This window comes from Ascaphus truei, chromosome 10 (assembly GCF_040206685.1).
Source record: "Ascaphus truei isolate aAscTru1 chromosome 10, aAscTru1.hap1, whole genome shotgun sequence".
NCBI lineage: Eukaryota > Metazoa > Chordata > Amphibia > Anura > Ascaphidae > Ascaphus > Ascaphus truei.
Genome location: NC_134492.1, coordinates 40,036,292 through 40,055,320, shown reverse-complemented (window position 1 = coordinate 40,055,320; position 19,029 = coordinate 40,036,292). Strand labels below are relative to the sequence as shown.

Below are 19,029 nucleotides of genomic sequence, written 5' to 3'. Positions count from 1 at the left end.
GCGTCCCGCGCGGGGCAGGAGATTGCAGTGGGGTTGTCCCCCCTTCTCGACCTGTCCCGCTTACCTGGCTTCCAGCCGATCCCCGTGCGGGGCAGGAGATTGCAGTGGGGGTGTCCCCCCCTTCTCGCCCTGTCCCTGCGTCCCGCGCGGGGCAGGAGATTGCAGTGGGGGTGTTCCCCCCTTCTCGCCCTGTCCCGGCATCTCCGAGCTGGAGATGGTCACGGGGGGGTGGGGGGTGGCGAGCGGGGCAGTGGTGGTGCTCGGTCCCGCTGCCTTTCCTCTTCCCCCTGTCGTGTATGTGTGTGTATGCATGTGTGTGTGTGTGTGTGTGTGTGTGCATGGGTGTGTGTGTGTGTGTATGGGTGTGTGTGTGTGTGTGTGTGTGTGTGTATGCATATGTGTGTGTGTGTGTGTGTGTGTGTGTGTGTGTGTGTGTATGCATATGGGTGTGTATGTGTGTATGCATGGGTGTGTGTGTGTGTGTGTGTGTGTGTGTATGCATGGGTGTGTGTGTGTGTATGCATTGGTGTGTGTGTGTGTATATGGGTGTGTGTATATATGGGTGTGTGTGTGTGTATATATGTGGGAGTGTGTGTGTATATGTGGAAGTGTGTGTGTATATATGGGAGTGTGTGTGTATATATGGGAGTGTGTGTATATATGGGAGTGTGTGTGTATATATGTGTGTGTGTGTGTGTGTGTGTGTGTGTGTATATATGGGAGAATGTGTATGTGTGTATGGGAGAATGTGTGTGACACCAGAGGTACCCCCCCCCAATCAGTCACCTGCCCCGGTCAGTCAGTCACCCCTGCCCCGGTCAGTCAGTCACCCCTGCCCCGGTCAGTCAGTCACCCCTGCCCCGGTCAGTCAGTCACCCCTGCCCCGGTCAGTCAGTCACCCCTGCCCCGGTCAGTCAGTCACCCCTGCCCCGGTCAGTCAGTCACCCCTGCCCCGGTTAGTTAGTCACCCCTGTCCCGGTCAGTCAGTCACCCCTGCCCCCCTCTCTCTGGTCTCCCCCCATCTCCCCTCTCTCTGGTCTCCCCCCATCTCCCCTCTCTCTGGTCTCCCCCCGTCTCCCCTCTCTCTGGTCTCCCTCCGTCTCCCCTCTCTCTGGTCCCCCCTCTCTCTGGTCTCCCCCCTCTCTCTGGTTTCCCCCCTCTCCCCTCTCTCTGGTCTCCCCCCGTCTCCCCTCTCTCTGGTCTCCCCCCGTCTCCCCTCTCTCTGGTCTCCCCCCGTCTCCCCTCTCTCTGGTCTCCCCCCGTCTCCCCTCTCTCTGGTCTCCCCCGTCTCCCCTCTCTCTGGTCTCCCCCCTCTCTCTGGTCTCCCCGGTCTCCCCCCTCTCCCCTCTCTCTGGTCTCCCCCCTCTCCCCTCTCTCTGGTCACCCCCCTCTCCCCTCTCTCTGGTCACCCCCCTCTCTCTGGTCTCCCCCCTCTCTCTGGTCTCCCCCGTCTCCCCTCTCTCTGGTCTCCCCTCTCTCTGGTCTCCCCTCTCTCTGGTCTCCCCCCTCTCCCCTCTCTCTGGTCTCCCCCTCTCTCTGGTCTCCCCCTCTCTCTGGTCTCCCCCGTCTCCCCTCTCTCTGGTCTCCCCCGTCTCCCCTCTCTCTGGTCTCCCCCGTCTCCCCTCTCTCTGGTCTCCCCCCTCTCTCTGGTCTCTCCCCTGTCTCTGGTCTCCCCCCTCTCTCTGGTCTCCCCTCTCTCTCTGGTCTCCCCCCTCTCTCTGGTCTCCCCCGTCTCCCCTCTCCATGGTCTCCCCTCTCTCTGGTCTCCCCCCTCTCCCCTCTCTCTGGTCTCCACCTCTCTCTGGTCTCCCCCCTATCCCCTCTCTCTGGTCTCTCCCCCCTCTCTCTGGTCTCCCCCCTCTCTCTGGCCTCCCCCATCTCCCCTCTCTCTGGTCTCCCCCCTCTCTGGTCTCCCCCCTCTCTGGTCTCCCCTCTCTCTGGTCTCCCCCGTCTCCCCTCTCTCTGGTCTCTTTCTCCCCTCTCTCTTTCTCTCCCCTCTCTCTTTCTCTCCCCTCTCTCTTTCTCTCCCCTCTCTCTTTCTCTCCCCCCTCTGTCTCCTTCTCTCTCCTGTCTCTTTTTCTCTCTCCCTCCTCTGTCTCTTTTTCTCTCTCCCTCCTCTGTCTCTTTTTCTCTCCCCCTTCTCTGTCTCTTTTTTCTCTCTCTCTCCTCTCTCTCTTTCTTCTCTCTCTCTTTCTCTCTCTCTTTCTCTCTCCTTTATCTCTCTCCTCCTCTCTCTCCCTCTCTTCCTCTCTCTCCCTCTCTTTCTCTCTCTCCCTCTCTTCCTCTCTGTCACTCTCTGTCCCTCTCTTCCTCTCTCTCCCTCTCTCTTCCTCTCCCTCTCTTCCTCTTCCTCTCTCTCCCTCTCTTCCCCTCTCTTCCTCTATTCCCCTCTCTTCCTCTCCCTCCCTCTCTTCCTCTCCCTCCCTCTCTTCCTCTCCCTCCCTCTCTTCCTCTCCCTCCCTCTCTTCCTCTCCCTCCCTCTCTTCCTCTCCCTCTCTTCCTCTCTCTCCCCCTCTCTGTATCTGGATATCTTATTTACCCTATATATCTTAACTGTCCTATACTAACTTATACTGCTTTCTTCCAGATCTGACTCAAGCTTCACACGGAAGACATCGGAATCCCCCCTAACCCAGAAGACAGGTAGGGAACACCTCCCCTCCAACTTATAACATTGCGGGAATGAGGTACCTGGACATTGAGGGACTGCGGATCAGGTAAGATCCCAGGCGGGATTGGTGCTTTAGATATTGTGAAGCGGGGACGTCCAGACACTGGTTAAGGAGTTCAGGAAACTAGTCATTCACCTGTGGCTTTTATTTCTAGATCCGACATTTACAGACTTACACTCACACACACACACACACACACACACACACACACACACACACACACACACACACACACACACACACACACACACACACACGTAACAAGGACTAATTGTAGTATAATGTAATAAACACATTTGTCAAAAACGAATGTTGTTCTGACTAGGAATTTATTAAATGTATTTTATTTATATATTTTATTTTAAAGCGGGGTTGGGGGCGGGACTAGGGGCGGGGTTGGGGGCGGGACTAGGTGGCGAGTAGATTTTTTGGTTGGGCGAGTAGATTTTTGGGTGATTTGTCGAACACTGTGTATATATATATATATATATATATATATATATATATATATATATGGCACTGTGTGCTCATTTGCATGTAATTTCCCAGAATCCCTTGCTGCAGTGGAAGTGCTGTGTGCTGGGTGATAATGGTGAAAGACAGGGTTGCAGACCTGTCTAAGACATGCAAATGAATATACAGGAATATTTACAGTTGCTATATATATATATATATATATTTACAGTTGCTATATATATATATATATATATATATATATATATATATATATATATATAGCAACTGTAAATATTCCTGTATATTCATTTGCATTTCTTAGACAGGTCTGCAACCCTGTCTTTCACCATTATCACCCAGCACACAGCACTTCCACTGCAGCAAGGGATTCTGGGAAATTACATGCAAATGAGCACACAGTGCCATATATATATATATATATATATATATATATATATATATATATATATATATATATATATATATATATATATATATACACACACACAGTGTTCGACAAATCACCCAAAAATCTACTCGCCCAACCAAAAAATCTACTCGCCACCTAGTCCCGCCCCTAGTCCCGCCCCCAACCCCGCTTTAAAATAAAATATATAAATAAAATACATTTAATAAATAAATACATTATATACAATTATACTTTAGAAATGTAATCATAATTTTAGTTATATCTATGATTGTACATAACAGCATCTGTTAAAAAAAACACGTTTACCTCATGGAGATGGTTAAAACATTGACTGCGGTTTTACAGCAGCGTAAAAATTATTTAAAAAAATTTTCTATTTGAAGTCCTGTTCACCGTGTTGTTGGAACCTTCAAATGAAAGTGATTCATTTGATAATTTACATGTACACATCTTTTAAATTGGATTGAGAGATTTAAAAGTGAAATGCGTGTCTTCCCATATACAGTAAGTGGTGAAACATTAAGCTAATAGCATTTAATATTACACTCCAGTTTAAATAAGTGTTAATCAACAGTGCCTATTTTATTTAAGCCTAAAAGAGTGTACTGTATATATTCAGATCTGTTCATTTGTATATTAATTGTAAATAAAGTAATTTATTTTAGCCAAATGTGGTGTGCACTAACAAAATCTTTTTGTGCCATATATAAATAAAATCCAAAGTTTGTATAGTTCTCGGAACTTGTACACTTATATTTTTAATTATAATTAACAAAATAATTTTTCGAGACAGATGATATGTTTTTTTTGCGTTGTAACTGATCGAACAAAGTACATATTGTACATCTTGTACATTTTAAGTGTATTAATGGCCAACTATAGCTTTTTTTTTTTTAGGGAAACTAATTGCCTTAACTGTCAAGGGAAGAAGATGCAGAATTAGCAGACTTTGAACACTGTAAAAGGGAACCTAATATTTCAAATAACAGACTTGTTTGAGCAAGGTAGTGCTGCTAGGATAGCTTTAGAGATTGGGAGGTAAAGCTGGGGTAAAATGTAAGAGTCACCTGTGCTGTAAAACACTGCATGATTGTTGTATGAATAGTTAAAGCTTTTACCACTTTTTGTTATAGATATTTAATGCAGCAAAATAATCTAGTGGAAACTCATCGTAAATATCATTATTTTAAGTTATGACCGAATGTAGCGAAAACTGTGTTGTAATGTTTGTGAAACTTGTAAAGCGCTGTGTACCTACTTTACATATATAATACAATGGAAAAAGTACCCACAGCACTCACATAAACAACTGCCACACAGTATTGCATTATCAATAATGCTCTAGTTTTATATTCATGGTCCCAAGGCTCAACAAAGTATCCGGCCGCTCCTCCTTCTCTTACCGTGTACCCCAAAACTGGAACAACCTACCGGAGTCTCTCACATCCACCACCAGTTTAAAGCTGCAGTTCAAGCAATATCCTGCATGTGTGTTTTTTTAAATAATCAGTTCTGTAGTAAGAAAAAATACTTTTAGCATTTTCTGTTTTAAAAAAACAACTTTGAAAGACCAATTTTCTTGTATTCTATTTTTAAAAGCATGTGTGTTGCTATAGCAACCATTTACATTCCCCATATTTAAAGATGTCGCCAAACTTTGCCGATCAATAGACGGAGAACAAATTGACCGGCAGCTAAGCAGTTCTTTAGGTAAGTAGAGATTGCCCAAATGAAACTATTGAAGTAAAAAAAAAAAAAACGGAGCTTGAACTGCAGCTTTAAATTCTTTCAAAACCAAAGCTGTCTCACATTTTAATCTGGTCTGTAACTGTTACATACGCCCATAATACTGTACAGTGGCGGCCGCCTTTATCCTAATGCGGCCGCCACCGCAAGAATTTTAAAACACGGCGTGCGCGCGGCTTTTTTTTTTAAGGTTTCCCGCGCCGCGGGTGCTTTCAATGATAAGCGCCATTAGCGCTTATCTTATGAATGCGGCCACCGCGCGGGTAACTCCGATACAACGGAGACACGCATTGGAATTATCCGGGTAAGTTTTAGAATAAAGGTGGCCGCGACAGTATATAGTATCTTAACTGTGCATGCAATGTCTTGTATATAATGTATACCCTGTCTTCACTTATGTAACTGTATTTGTAACCATGTATTATTTGTCATTTAACTCTATGCCCAGGGCATACTTGAAAACGAGAGGTAACTCTCAATGTATTACTTCCTGGTAAAATATTTTATAAATAAAAATAAATATGGTGAAAGCATACCAAAGGATTGTAATGTATACATGGTAATGTATAAATAGATATACAGTAGCAGGTGCCTGCAGGGGAAGAAGCTTAATCTGCTCAAGATTCCAACATCATACCCGCCACGTTGAGAAGCGGCTCCTGACTGCTCCTGTGGTGATTAGACAAACCAGCTGACAAAGCTGCTCCTCCGAGGTGGAAGTGGACCTACCGTGGTAACCCCATGTCACATTATATGTCTAGCAGAACAGATATTCTGTATGTGCAATACATACCACCCTCATTCACAATATATATATATTTGTATACTACACTATGAATCGTGCGCTTGTTCCTTTTATTTTTCTCCTAGTTCTGAGATGATGAGTCCTTCTGTGGAAACCAGAAGACTATCACATTTCTACACCTTAATTAAGGTCATATCTATATCAACTTGTTGCATCTCACTTTGTTGAATCACCCAATCACGTGGAATATATATATTCTTTTAATATGTTTTCACTCCACTTTTATACTATGTGTATTGATGACACAAGGTTTAAATCAACTGGTGCACTGCATTTTTCTTCACTATTTCACTATGGTCCTTGAATCTTCCTTAACCTTTTGTCCATTGTACAGTATATCAAAAAAACTTATATTTCATCAGCAAATATGGGTAATTGTCGGATTGGATAGCCATTTGTGCCCTGTGAAATATAATCAAACAGATCCTGCTTTCTTTAAAGTGATGCCTTGTTGGTACTGTAAAACAATGAAAGCTTGTGCTTGTAAACATATAACTGAATCATTGGATTTTGGCATAATTACTTCCTCCTACTTTGCATGAGTTGGCAGATGCATAAGGCAGCTCCATACACACCAACACTTCAGTTGAATCATTGTTTTATAGATGAAGGAAATCCACTCTATAAAAGATAAAGATACGATAAAAAAGGTGGAATTGCTGCTTTAAAACCTCCTTGAATTTTCTGTGTCTGGGGACTTAAACCTAGGCACATTTTTTTAAATGCAAAAGAAAACCGTCAATATATATTTTTGGTATTGTTTTACTTGTATAGTTATAAACTTATAAAGTGCATTACTAAATTAAAACTGTCAGAAGGTATAATTCCATGATAGATTGGTGTAATTGGATTCAGTTTCTTTGTTTTTCTTATTTTTGTTATTGTTAGATTTTGATGTTGTCTTTGATGTTTTAGTTTCATTATACTTGTGATGGAATAAAATCAAAATATGATTAGTAAAACAAAAAACACATTCAGGACAGAATTTCCTTCATGACGTGGCTTAAATACACTAGAAATGTTGCCATGTCCATGGAATTTTCTTCTTTTCTTAATTGTCAACTTTTATATTTGCTCTAATTTGATGTTTATTAACACGTTCAGTGCACAAGGGGTGCAGCAATAATTCGTAAAGCAGTGAAGGGACGTCTGGGGTGATATATCTAGGCAAATTTTGAGGAAAAACGACAAACATTGTGTAATTTTCATTTTACATCCGTGTGACAATGTATTATTAGTCACACGTTTTGCTCCATGTGCGTCAGCTTGCGATTTAGGGAGTGACAATAGGAATAGTTGAGTTAAAGGAGCATTGCAAGCTGAAGCCTAATTTGTTTTGTAATTGTTGTGAAGAAGGGGGTCTCCGGAGCTGAACCACGGTCATTTTAGGTCCGGGGACCACAAAATGCTTACCTTTTGTAGGTGCTGCCGGTACCGCTTGGTTCATAAATCTCCCATGGCATGCGGGCCAATAGGTAGCCACGATGAATGACGTTGCGACATCCTATTGGCCGAGGCACGGCGAGATATTAAAACCTCCATTTTGTCTCTCCAGCAGCATAGCACCGGGGGCACCATTTGAGGTAAGTATCTTGGGAAGCAGGGGATCCCTCAAGCTGAAATTAACATAGTTCATCTCTGGGGAATCCATGCTTCCAACATAGGGGGAAAAAACACCCAGGCAAGTACTACACCTTTAACAGGAAGCACAGTTTGGTTTTTTTTGTTTGTTTTTTTTTAAGCAAATTTTTTTTTTATATTTGTGTCTCAAAACCAGATATGGAGTGGAGTAAGCCAGAAAAGTTATCAATATGCATCATGTAGGAAGCGCTTTCTAATGTTTGACGCAAATGAAAGCATAAAAAGGAACAATGCATCAAAACAAACATCTATTCACACCTTCTTCAATTTGATACATCAGCCCCAATGACTTTTGTAGAATATGGAAATTGAGATTACATGTAAAGACTGGTCTATTTATCTAATTTTAGGGATTTCCTTCCACGGGGAACAGGCATTGTGACAAGACGTCCCCTGGTCTTGCAGCTCATTACTTCTAAATTAGGTAAGAGTATGTATGCATTTAGTTTTTCCTCCAGTGGGACAGATTAACCTCAATAAATCACTATCTTTTTTTCTGATGAAACTGTTGTCACTGGCCAAAACCATGCTTACAGAATGCAAGTTCAACATGTAGCCTTCAAACCCACTCAAAGGGTTAAATTGTGACTGCCTAAAACTGCATTGTCTCCTGATTAGTACTTTTTACGATCTTTTAACGCTCTTTACAAATGTCCTGAGGCAGAACATGTCATCATTTTACATGTGAAGCAATTTTACTATACAATGAGTATAGCAAAAGCACTGAACACATCAGACAGACATTTTTATGAGGGTTTGAATGCTGGAAACATATTTTCTTTAACGCAGCATTGCAGGTTTATAGCATCAAATGTTGTTTTACAACTAGTTAATTATTTTCCTATTCATTTAGTTATATGATTTTATGGGGTATTAATTGTTAATTTTAATTTTTAACTTTCCGTCTTATTAAAAATACATTCTTGCTATAATTTTGAATGTTACTTCCATTGGATGAGAATTGAAAATACATTTTAGGTACAGTACAAATAATGGGTCCATCCAGTACTGATTCTGGGACAAAGGTGTATGCTAGGAAAGGAATTTCTATTGAATCTATATATTTACACAATTTAATGAACACAGCAGCTAAATGGTAGCTACATTTTAATTAAGCTGCAATGCTGTTTTAGGCCTCGTTCAGGGTGCCGGAGGCAGAAGTTGGAGGGCGGGCATTTGCGAGGGCGGGCGGCAGTCTGCTGGGCGATGTGTGTTCATCCTCCCCAGCAGACTTTTTCAGGAGTTGAGGAGGCGGGGAGGGGGCAGGGCTACAGACCTGAGGTTAGGGATCCAAGTTGCAGTCTTGAAATCATTCTCAAGAATGATTTCTTTGGCTGCCGAGGTCCCAGTGACGCTGCTGCAGCTTTAAAAAACGATTATTTTGTTTATTGAAACTGTAGCCAGCGTCAACTCCGTACTTCGGAGACAGGGCAGCTGCTACCTTGACAACCAGTATTCAATTTGAATACATTGTGTCCCACGGCAGCTCGCACGTCAGCACGCCCTCCCTCCGAACCCTGCACCCTGAACGAGGCGCTTTAGGACCATGTATCTTGCTGACCTCTTCACTGCTAGAGCAGCCAACAATACATACAGATATAGCAAGACAGTGGTTGCGGTACCGAAGGATTAATGCTGCGGAGGGTCCCATTGAGAAGCATGTACCCCCCGAAGCGTGATCGCAGAAGACATTGTCCCCAGTGCCGCAAACTTTTCCTTATTCATCCACGGTACTGGGGACAGTAAGTCTTGCTAGATCTGCAGCATATGCAATTTGGAAAAAAAAGAGTGAATTGCTTTATGGAGCCTAACAAATGCTTCTGTTTTAGGTGAGTACAGAAATACCAAACGGGATAAGTAAGATGGGGATGATTCAGTCAGGCATTAGTTTTGGAATTGCCCATGGAGAAAAGAAAGAATTGCCGGCACCAAATCAGTCCATTAAATAATAATAACCAAACCGTCTCTTGAAAAGTCCCAAAAGTGTCCTTGAACAAACAGGCAGTGAAGGGGTCAACGAACGGCTCACACCAAATGATAGTGCAATATGTAAAAAAGAGAAGAAAACAAACAGATAATGGTGCAGTACACCAAAAAAGTTGACATTAAAACATTAAAAACTCACACATGACAAACATAACACACAATGACAGACAGACACTAGCAAGGCTATAATCCTAACAAAAAGCTATTTATTAACATTGAAATACTGGATCCGGAGGATACAGCACTTATGTCCAGAGCGGTACTCATGTGTGAGTTTTTAATGTTTTAATGTCAACTTTTTTGGCGTACTGCACCATTATCTGTTTGTTTTTTTCTCTTTTTTACATATTGCACTATTATTTGGTGTGAGCCGTTCGTTGACCCCTTCACTGCCTGTTTGTTCAAGGACACTTTTGGGACTTTTCAAGAGACGGTTTGGTTATTATTATTTAAAGGACTGATTTGGCGCCGGCAATTCTTTCTTTTCTCTGTGGTTCATTTTCTGACTGTACAGTCAGTATTTGCCAGGCTGTCTGCAATATTTATTTCAAGTATTGTTATCATTTATATTATTTTTTAGCGCTGTTTTGCACCGTCTTTTTTTCGTTAGAATTGCCCATGGATTCCAAGGCACAGTAAAAAAATGATCATGAGTAAGCCACAAATACCTTGTAGCAGTAACAATAGCACAGTCATGTTTTTCAGATAAACTTTTGAGGTACTGCAGAGTTCGTTCTACTGATGAAAACTTTATACAGCAATCAAAGTAGTTTTTGGGGATTGTGGATACAATTTTGGTATTTTATTTGAAGCCTTTAATAAGGCTGCTATTTACAGAGAGGGATACTCTGTTCCAACTGCCCCCAAAAGGAAATACTTTTATGAGGTTTATATCTATTAATATTTGGGCAGAGTTTGATCACCTATTTTTCTTCTAAAATACAGGATATGTAATCAACAATTAATATTAAATCTAATACATAATATTGTTCTTTTTATAAAATGTAATTGTATCAATATTTGATGTTCATTTTTCAGTGCAAATACAATAAACAATATGAGATCAAGTAGTTAAAAGTACATATTCTTAAACATATATTCGACATATTAAAAAAGGTTAGATGGAGTATTCGGTGTACAGGCATTTAATTTTTTTTATTAATTGTTTTGCTTTATTCCAATCCCAACCCCTCTAAATGTAAAAATATGGCTTTTGTGCCATTGCTCCCTAAAGGAGGTGATGGGGAACTGTCCCTATCTAGAAAACAAATGCATTGTATTTTCACACAGAAAAGTAGGCTTCCATTAAGTTCAATCAAGGAATCGTATCTTGAAGCAGCAAGATGTATTATGTATTTACATTTTTTTTACCTGATTTGTTGGGTCCCCCAAAGTTTATTGCTGGTTCCCCAAAGTCCAGGAAACACTGGCTCTGAAACACCGAGCTCAGGGTTAAACAGTGGTCCACTGGGTGAACTGGGGAACAATATGGCTGCCAGGGTTCGGGCTTGGTCCGACGGCCAATAGAAAAATCACATTGCAGCTTTTTATTGTTGACAATGTGTTGTGTAGTCTGCTGCCATATTTGTCAAGGTTTTTTGTTGTCAAACCCAGGCAAGAAAAAAACGACAAATAACTCCAGAACCAGTGGGGTCCCTGGATGTTAAGGTTACTACTGATTAGTTAAGACTGAAAATAAAAAATGGGCAGCCGTGATTGCTACTTTTAAGGATTTCTGTAAAGTAGACCTGCGTTGCATTCACAAAATGTAAATTAAAGATTAGTTCACTGACCAGGGAAAGGGAGCAGCCTTGTTTCTAAGACACTGGTCTTTGACATGAGAGACTCCCCATGGTTACGTTATGACCCTGTTAAACAGAAAAATATCATAGGAATCTTCTCAAGTTAGGGTTTCTTTGTACCAGTAGGACTTAGTATTTACAGCTTCTTTTATTTACATAATATTACATCATGTGATTCTGTTGCTATAAGATTGCATGTCCGATAAAATACTATTTGCATATTACATGAAATCGATTTTGGCTTCTTTATCGTTGCTTAGTTATATTAAATATTTTGCCAGTTTCTAACTGAATTGCTGATTTCGACTGTTAATTTGTTAAGTATCAGCGCCATTTAGCGTAATATGCTGTACTGACGTTAAGGTCAAAGCACTACCCCATGTAATACCGTCTTTGCCGGTTTAAGGCAAGTTTCATAATTTATGATACGGTTGATGTCTTTTCAAATGGAGGCCTGAATCCGAAATGCAGTCTACAGTGCTTCTCGCTGGATGCAATTATGGAGTTCAGGTGCAATGATTCACCAGGAAAGAAAGCATACGTGACATTCACCATTGTGACTACAGCACATATAACTGTATCACTGCAGAAGTGCCACAATGCATTATAGGTTAAAGAGGTCTACAAATATTTAACTCCTTTATTTTTCTAAAATTACTTATGAAGTTTTGGATGATTGTGTAATGATGTATTTAATAAGGGCAAAGAAAGATGGCTTAATCAAGGTTATATGTAGTTATTGATAAACACCTTCTGTGTTTTTCCTTCTCAAGAATGAGCCTTAGGGCTGGGACCCGCTGCGCCCGGCGGCGCGGGCGGCTGCACGGGCTTTCCCCACCAGCAGGGGAATCCTCCCGAGCCGGTCCCGGTCCCCCCTCACGGCACAGCTCACTACACGCAGTGATGCGTCAGCCGCTAGGGGATACAAGAGAATTGTAATCCCTAGCTTCGACGCGTCACGTGGTGTGGCTGTGAGCCAATGAGGAGGGGAGGCTTCGGGAGGAGGAGAGGCTTCGGGGAGCGGGGAGGAGTGTGGAGGGAAAGCAGCGTGAGTGCCTGTCTGTGTGTGTGTATGTGTGTGTCTGAGTGCCTATCTGTGTTTGTGTGCGTGAGTGCGTGAGTGCGTGAGTGCCTGCCTCTGTGTGTGTGTGTGTGTGAGAGAGTGCCTGCGTGTGTGTATGAGTGTGTGTGTGTTGCTTGTGATTACTTTCATCAGCAGCTCCAGCCCGAGCCCGAGCCCGTGGAGGGAGGGGGGGGAGTAGCGGGTCCCTCCGCTCAAGCCACGCCCCCCCTCCCGCTCAAGCCTCCCACTCCCGCCCACCTCCCGCTCCCTACAGACCGCATATCGCGGTCTGTGTATGTCAGCGCCCCGCCTGTCTGCAGTGCGGGAGCGCTGAAGGAGGGAGCGGGGCCTTAGCCTTACTTTGTGGGGTATAAGTACTGGAAGTAGTTGGAGACCTGGGATAGAAGAAAATAACCACAATCTACTGTATTTCCAGGAGCTCAGATTTGAAAATACTTTTTTTCGAAAATACTTTTTTATTGGTCATCTACTTTGTCAAAATCATACAAACAAATTGAAAATCGCATCTTTGACCGATTGACCTCGAAGAAGCTCTGATATTCTAGCTAGTAGCAGTATGGAAACAGTGACATGATGTGGGATTGTATGAAGCTGCATTAAAAGCCAGAGAGCCAAAATGTCACTTAATTTTAGGAAGATCTTTTTGCATCCAGTTTGCTGCTGTTTGTATTATTTGTTTCAAGATATATTTGACATGTTTAATTTTAATAGCTGCAAAACGTGGGAGGGAGAGAATCCCTGTTGATGCACACTCCTCTACTAAGATTGAAAATAATTAGATTTTATCAGACAAACGCTGTTTTGAGGTTTTAAGTGATGTGTTTCTTTCGTCTAATAAAATTTATTTATTTTCAATATTAGTAGAGGAGTGTGCATCAACAGGGATTCTCTCCCTGCCGTGTTTTGCATATGTACCCTTCCTGATAGCACCCCTCTAGCAAGTTATGACAAGGCTGAGCAGGGACCTCTTTTCTGTTTTGTACATAATTTTAATAGCTGTCATAAAAACGGTCATGTTGAGAATAATGTGCAGTATTACTTTTTTTTCCCTTATGTAAATTGTGTATTTCAGCTGTGCAATGGGAATCTTCTTTTTCATAGCAAACCATTTTCATGTGTTATTTTGCTTCATACAGAATATGCAGAATTCCTGCACTGCAAAGGGATCAAATTCACAGAGTTCGATGAGGTCCGCCAGGAGATTGAAGCAGAAACGGAGAGAGTAACAGGCATAAATAAAGGGATTTCTTCCATTCCTATCAGTTTGCGGATATATTCCCCACACGGTATGTGGAGCTGTTGTGAACACTGTGGTATATGCTTATATTTTTCAGCCTTTTGGAAGATTGTAGTTCGAGAAGTATTTGAGAAGCTATCAAATGAAATAAAATCAGGCACCTGGCAGTATCAGACAAGTGCAAGAAAATGAAATGTGACACATGCAGCCTGAGGTAAAAGTGACATTTATAGTCCAGAAATGCTTTGGAAGTGTTTCGTGTATACGTCAGGCATGCATTCGATTTAATTTTCTTGTACTATTCTTACCTCTTTTGTATCTCTTAGCTTTGTCTGATTTCATTTGATTTGCGGGGAAATAGAGTGGGATTGGGATCGTGGCAGTCAATAACCTCATCTGCTACCTGGTAGTGTTGGTTGTAAAGTTATCCCTCAAGCAATGAAGGGTTTAAGTGTCAAATTAGAAGTTAGGAAGTCAATCTCTCAACCTCATTAATTCAAATTGATGTCTCAACAGTTATTATAGACTGCAAAGGTGTATTAAGAAAAGTCAGATCTCTCGCTTTTTCCCGTTTAAACCAATGATAATAATACATTTAAAGTTACTTTTTTTTATTAAAAAAAAAAGTTATTCTTCAGGTGCAGAGCAATTCTGAGAGAGGGATATGGGGTCTCCAGTTACTCTTAGTGAATGGGATCAGTTATAGAACATCATGTTACATTTAATACAGTGGTCTGGGGAGGTTAAGCGTATTTAATATAGTGGTACACTTATTCAATACATTAATAATGATTATATTTTTCTCCAAATGTGTTTTGGTAAGATATGTGGAAAAACTAATGCTTCAAACTGCAGACATGTAAATTAGAATATTATTAATTTCACATCAGTGACATCCTCTAGGTTTTCTTGCAAATATTGAAAATTTCTATCATATAAATTGTTGGTAAATAAAAAGATAACTCCATACTTTCAAATGTTTTTAGTTCTTCCAACCATGCAAATATCTGCTGCATTTAAATATGATACAGTATGTACTTAAAAAAAGAATACCCTACTCCCATTGAAAATATCGGTAATTCTTCATTATAAAATAAACTTCCTAAATTGGATCAATACATACTCAATACTCAAACACCACTAGCTAATCCTAGTTTTTGAAGCAGTTAAAGGTTGCAGATAGACAAATGATGCATATTGCATACATAATCTTATTCTTTATCATAATGCATTTCCTTTTATTTTATATTTGTGTAACACTAACATGGGTCAAAAATATAATCAAATCTGTAACACTGTCACACTACTATTAATGTATGTTTTTCCATATCTGTTATTTTTTTCTTTATTCTGAAAGCCAGTATATGCAGTGCAATATTAATAAAAAAAAAATATTTGAAATCATAACAATCAGTCTCTCTTAGGCCACTTTGAATACTGATTGAACAGAAAAAAAAAACTTTATTTGGTTTTATCTCCTCTACACTCCGTTTGTTTGAGAGTAGCATAAAGTTTGGTAACAGGACTTCTAATTTTGAGTTCCATATACTAAAGTAAAAAGATAAAGTTGTAACTGTGATTTTGTAACGTGAACAATTGTGCTGTATTGGATTTGATGATTCTGAGAGTTGATGTATACGAAACAGAGGTTTGAATTGAATATTTTTCTTTAACTGATGATAGAAACCCTAATGACATCTTGTCAATCAAAACTGCATTTTTTCTTAATTATAGAATATGTTTGTCTAGCCCATTTGTTTGAATCTCATTTGCCTTCTTTACCTTACTCATGTAGTGTTGAACCTTACCCTTATTGATTTACCGGGCATCACAAAAGTACCAGTTGGTGACCAGCCTGCAGACATTGAGTCTCAGATTCGAGACATGATAATTCAGTTCATCATTCAAGAGAATTGCCTGATTCTTGCTGTGACTCCTGCCAACACAGACCTCGCCAACTCTGATGCCCTGAAGCTGGCTAAAGCAGTAGATCCTCAAGGTATCTACATAGAAACCCACAGTAGATAGCCTGCAGTACTAAATGTTCAGGTCAACATTATTTACATCAGGCTTGTCAAATATGTCATTACTGTCCCAACACCTTCCCACAATTTTGGGTATGCTACTCATTTGCAATCCAATGTTATTGATATGCAAAACAAAATCTGCAATACAATCGTTTTATTTCTTTGTCTGTTGGACGTAAGGTGATGAGATGTTTTAAAAACAGCAGCAATATATCAGTTTTTGTTTATTTACTATTTCTCAGTGGATATTGAAACTCGCCATGCACACTCGCAGGGTGTCAGACATCTGTTGTGGTTTCACTTTCGTCCTCTTGTGCGGGTTTATCTAAGGTGTCCCAATATCACCCATTTCATAAATCAATATAGGAGAAAAGACTGCTGCACGACAGGGTTCAAGCCACTTCCACAATATATAATTGTACATTTATTTCACCCCATCTTTGATGCAGAAACAAAACAACGTTTCGGACAAATAACCCACCCTTCGTCAGCTGTATATATAAAGACTAACATGGGTCATCATGGTCATACACCTGGAAGTACTTCTATTCATATAATAAATCACTTTACTTTATAATTAGTCTATTACCCTATAATAATTTATAAATAAGGAAACATCTACACCCTGCAGTGTTTTTATCCAATTATTTAAACTCTATCTATATTTTTATCTAGCATCAGGGGAGAAAAAAATCGGAGACCAGGTACAGTATATAGGGGGGTAAATACATAATTTAAAAAAATCTTTTTTGCTTTATATATTGCCAATAATTAAAACTAAGATGCAGATAGACACGAGTACCAAATGTAATTCAACATATAAACAAAGAACAAAGAGATACAATGTTGTGAATAAACCTAACATATTGCCAATTATGTAGTATACAATGATCAATCTCTTATATTCCACATTATAGCATATCTCTTCCCTTAGGAGATTCTTAGCATACATTTCAAGGTACAGCATTTGACTTTAGAGCACTGTGCTGGGACATAGAGACAAGTATTTTACTCATTATGTCAAAGACATTTAAAGTTTTCTTTATCATTTAACCCCCATGCATACAATGTGTCCAAAATAGCGATCCAAAAAAGCTCTCTTTTCAGTAGGAGGTTGGTTTTATCAACTCTTCTCCCTGATATACAGTATTAACCTGTTTGAGTACCTACCACTGAAGTCGGGAGACTTTTTTTGCCAAATATAAGAGGTTACCCACTGGTGTTTTTTTTCTTTGAACTATTAGGGTAAAAATACCTGATGTTAATTCAATGCTCCTGTTTTAACTGTGCAGGAGATGTGCCCAATATTACATAATTAATAAGGTCATTTATGTAAATACTAGCTGAGAGACCCGGCATTGCCCGGGATGTTTGTGGGGTGGGGTGGCATTTGGGTGGGGAGTGGTCCACGCGTCACAGGACAGTGTGCGATGTTACTGCTGATGTGGGGGTGCTAATGGTGATAGTATAGGGGTGCTGATGATTTGGGAGGGTTTGGTGCTGATGTGGGGGTGCTGATGGGGGGGATGTGGGGGTGTGCCGATGGGGGGGACAGGGGTGGCAACGGTGCTGATGTGTGGGCGCTGAAGGTGCTTATGTGGGGGTGCTGATGATGCTGATGGGGGCTGGGGATGCCAGTGTGCTGAGGGGCAGGGGATACCGAGGGGCTGGGGATACCGGTGTGCTGATGTGGGGGTGCTGGGGATTGCAGGGAACTGGGGATACCAGGGTGCTGATGTGGCGGTGCTGATGTGGGGGTGCTGGGGATAGCGGGGATTTAGGGATACAGTGGTAGTTACATCTCCAGGATGCGGTCTCCCTTGCGGATCCCAGCCCGGTCGGCAGCTTCACCGGGCAGCACGGTGGTCACATGCTGCAGCGGTGCGTACAGCTCCCCATTAATGCTCCGCAGCTGGCCGCCCACGCTCACCTGGCCCGCCGTTAAACCCGTACCCGGACTTAACGATGCGGACTACCCGCGTGCCTGCCGGGCCGAACCCCTGGCCCCCACCGCCCCCGTTCGGCTGACTGTAGTGAATCCCTTCCCCGTCCTCATCCGCCATCTTTACCACGGGAGGAGCAGCCAGGCGGGATGGGTCACGGGACCGGCGCGTCACCTGTCGCAGGGGAAGCTGGGGGATGTAGTCCGGCGGCAGCTGTTAGTCAGTGTGTGCGGTTCCAGGGGGGAGGCAGCCAATCAGAGACAGGTAATCAAAGGCAGGTAAACAGACACAATCAGAGGCAGACAATCAGAGACACGCAATGTGAGGCAGCCAGCCAGAGACACACAATCAGGGGAGGTGAGCTGCGGGTGGGGGAGGGGGTGATGGGAGGGGGGGGGGAGCCGGCGGGGAAGTGAGCTGCGGGTTAGGGGGGTGATGGGGGGAGCCGGCAGGGAGGTGAGCTGGGGGGGTGATGGGGGAGGAGGTGATGGGGGGGAGGGGAGCTGGCGGTCCGGGCCGCTGGGTGAAGAGAACAGTGGCCGGGTGGTTGTGCGTGTGTGTGGCAGTTCGGTGAGGCCGAGGGGGAAGGTGAACTGCGGGTGAGGAGGAGAAGAGATTGGCAGTTGGGTGATGTCATAGAGCCACGCAGGCCAATGAGAGGCTGATTGGCCAGAGGCTGAGTGACAGACCCACGGACCAATCAGATTCACCACATCTAGCAACAATCTCACAAAATTCAATTTTATATATATAGATATGACGTTGGGTCACATGTAAAAAAAAAAAATATTGGAATTTTGTTTCCTTTATGTTGGTGCGTAACTGAACCCCCCTATACTGTTACTAATCCCACAATGGTCGTCGAGGAATGTCCCTGATTCTGACGTAGAATGAATACCTACTGTATATTCTTAGTACAAATATAGGTATGTCACAAAAGATTTTACCATGTATTGGATCCTTCTGTAGGATTGTCCAATATTTCAATATGGTTTTCTTAACTTTTAACAAAATTTATTTTAAATGTTAATACAAAGAGTATTTTTCTCTCCTTGACTATTTTTAGGTTGTAAGAAGGTTTTCGAGTCTATGACCTAAAATGGCATCTCAGCTCTGGTGTAAAGGGAACACAGGAACATGAATCTTTATATATACCAGGTGAAGGGCAGGCTGATAGTCTCCCCCCACCCCCCACCCCCT

At 42.0% G+C, this 19,029-nt stretch overlaps 1 protein-coding gene across 10 annotated transcripts in view; it reads left to right on the top strand.

Moving 5' to 3' along the window:
• DNM3 (dynamin 3) overlaps nt 1–19,029 on the top strand; it is a 292,881-nt gene that overhangs the window by 10,870 nt on the left and 262,982 nt on the right. For all 10 annotated transcript variants that reach the window (XM_075616718.1, XM_075616717.1, XM_075616721.1 and 7 more), the window contains exons 2-4: nt 8,101–8,174; nt 13,759–13,908; nt 15,655–15,858. In XM_075616718.1, coding sequence (XP_075472833.1) covers nt 8,101–8,174; nt 13,759–13,908; nt 15,655–15,858 — 428 coding nt within the window. The remainder of the gene's footprint in view (nt 1–8,100; nt 8,175–13,758; nt 13,909–15,654; nt 15,859–19,029) is intronic.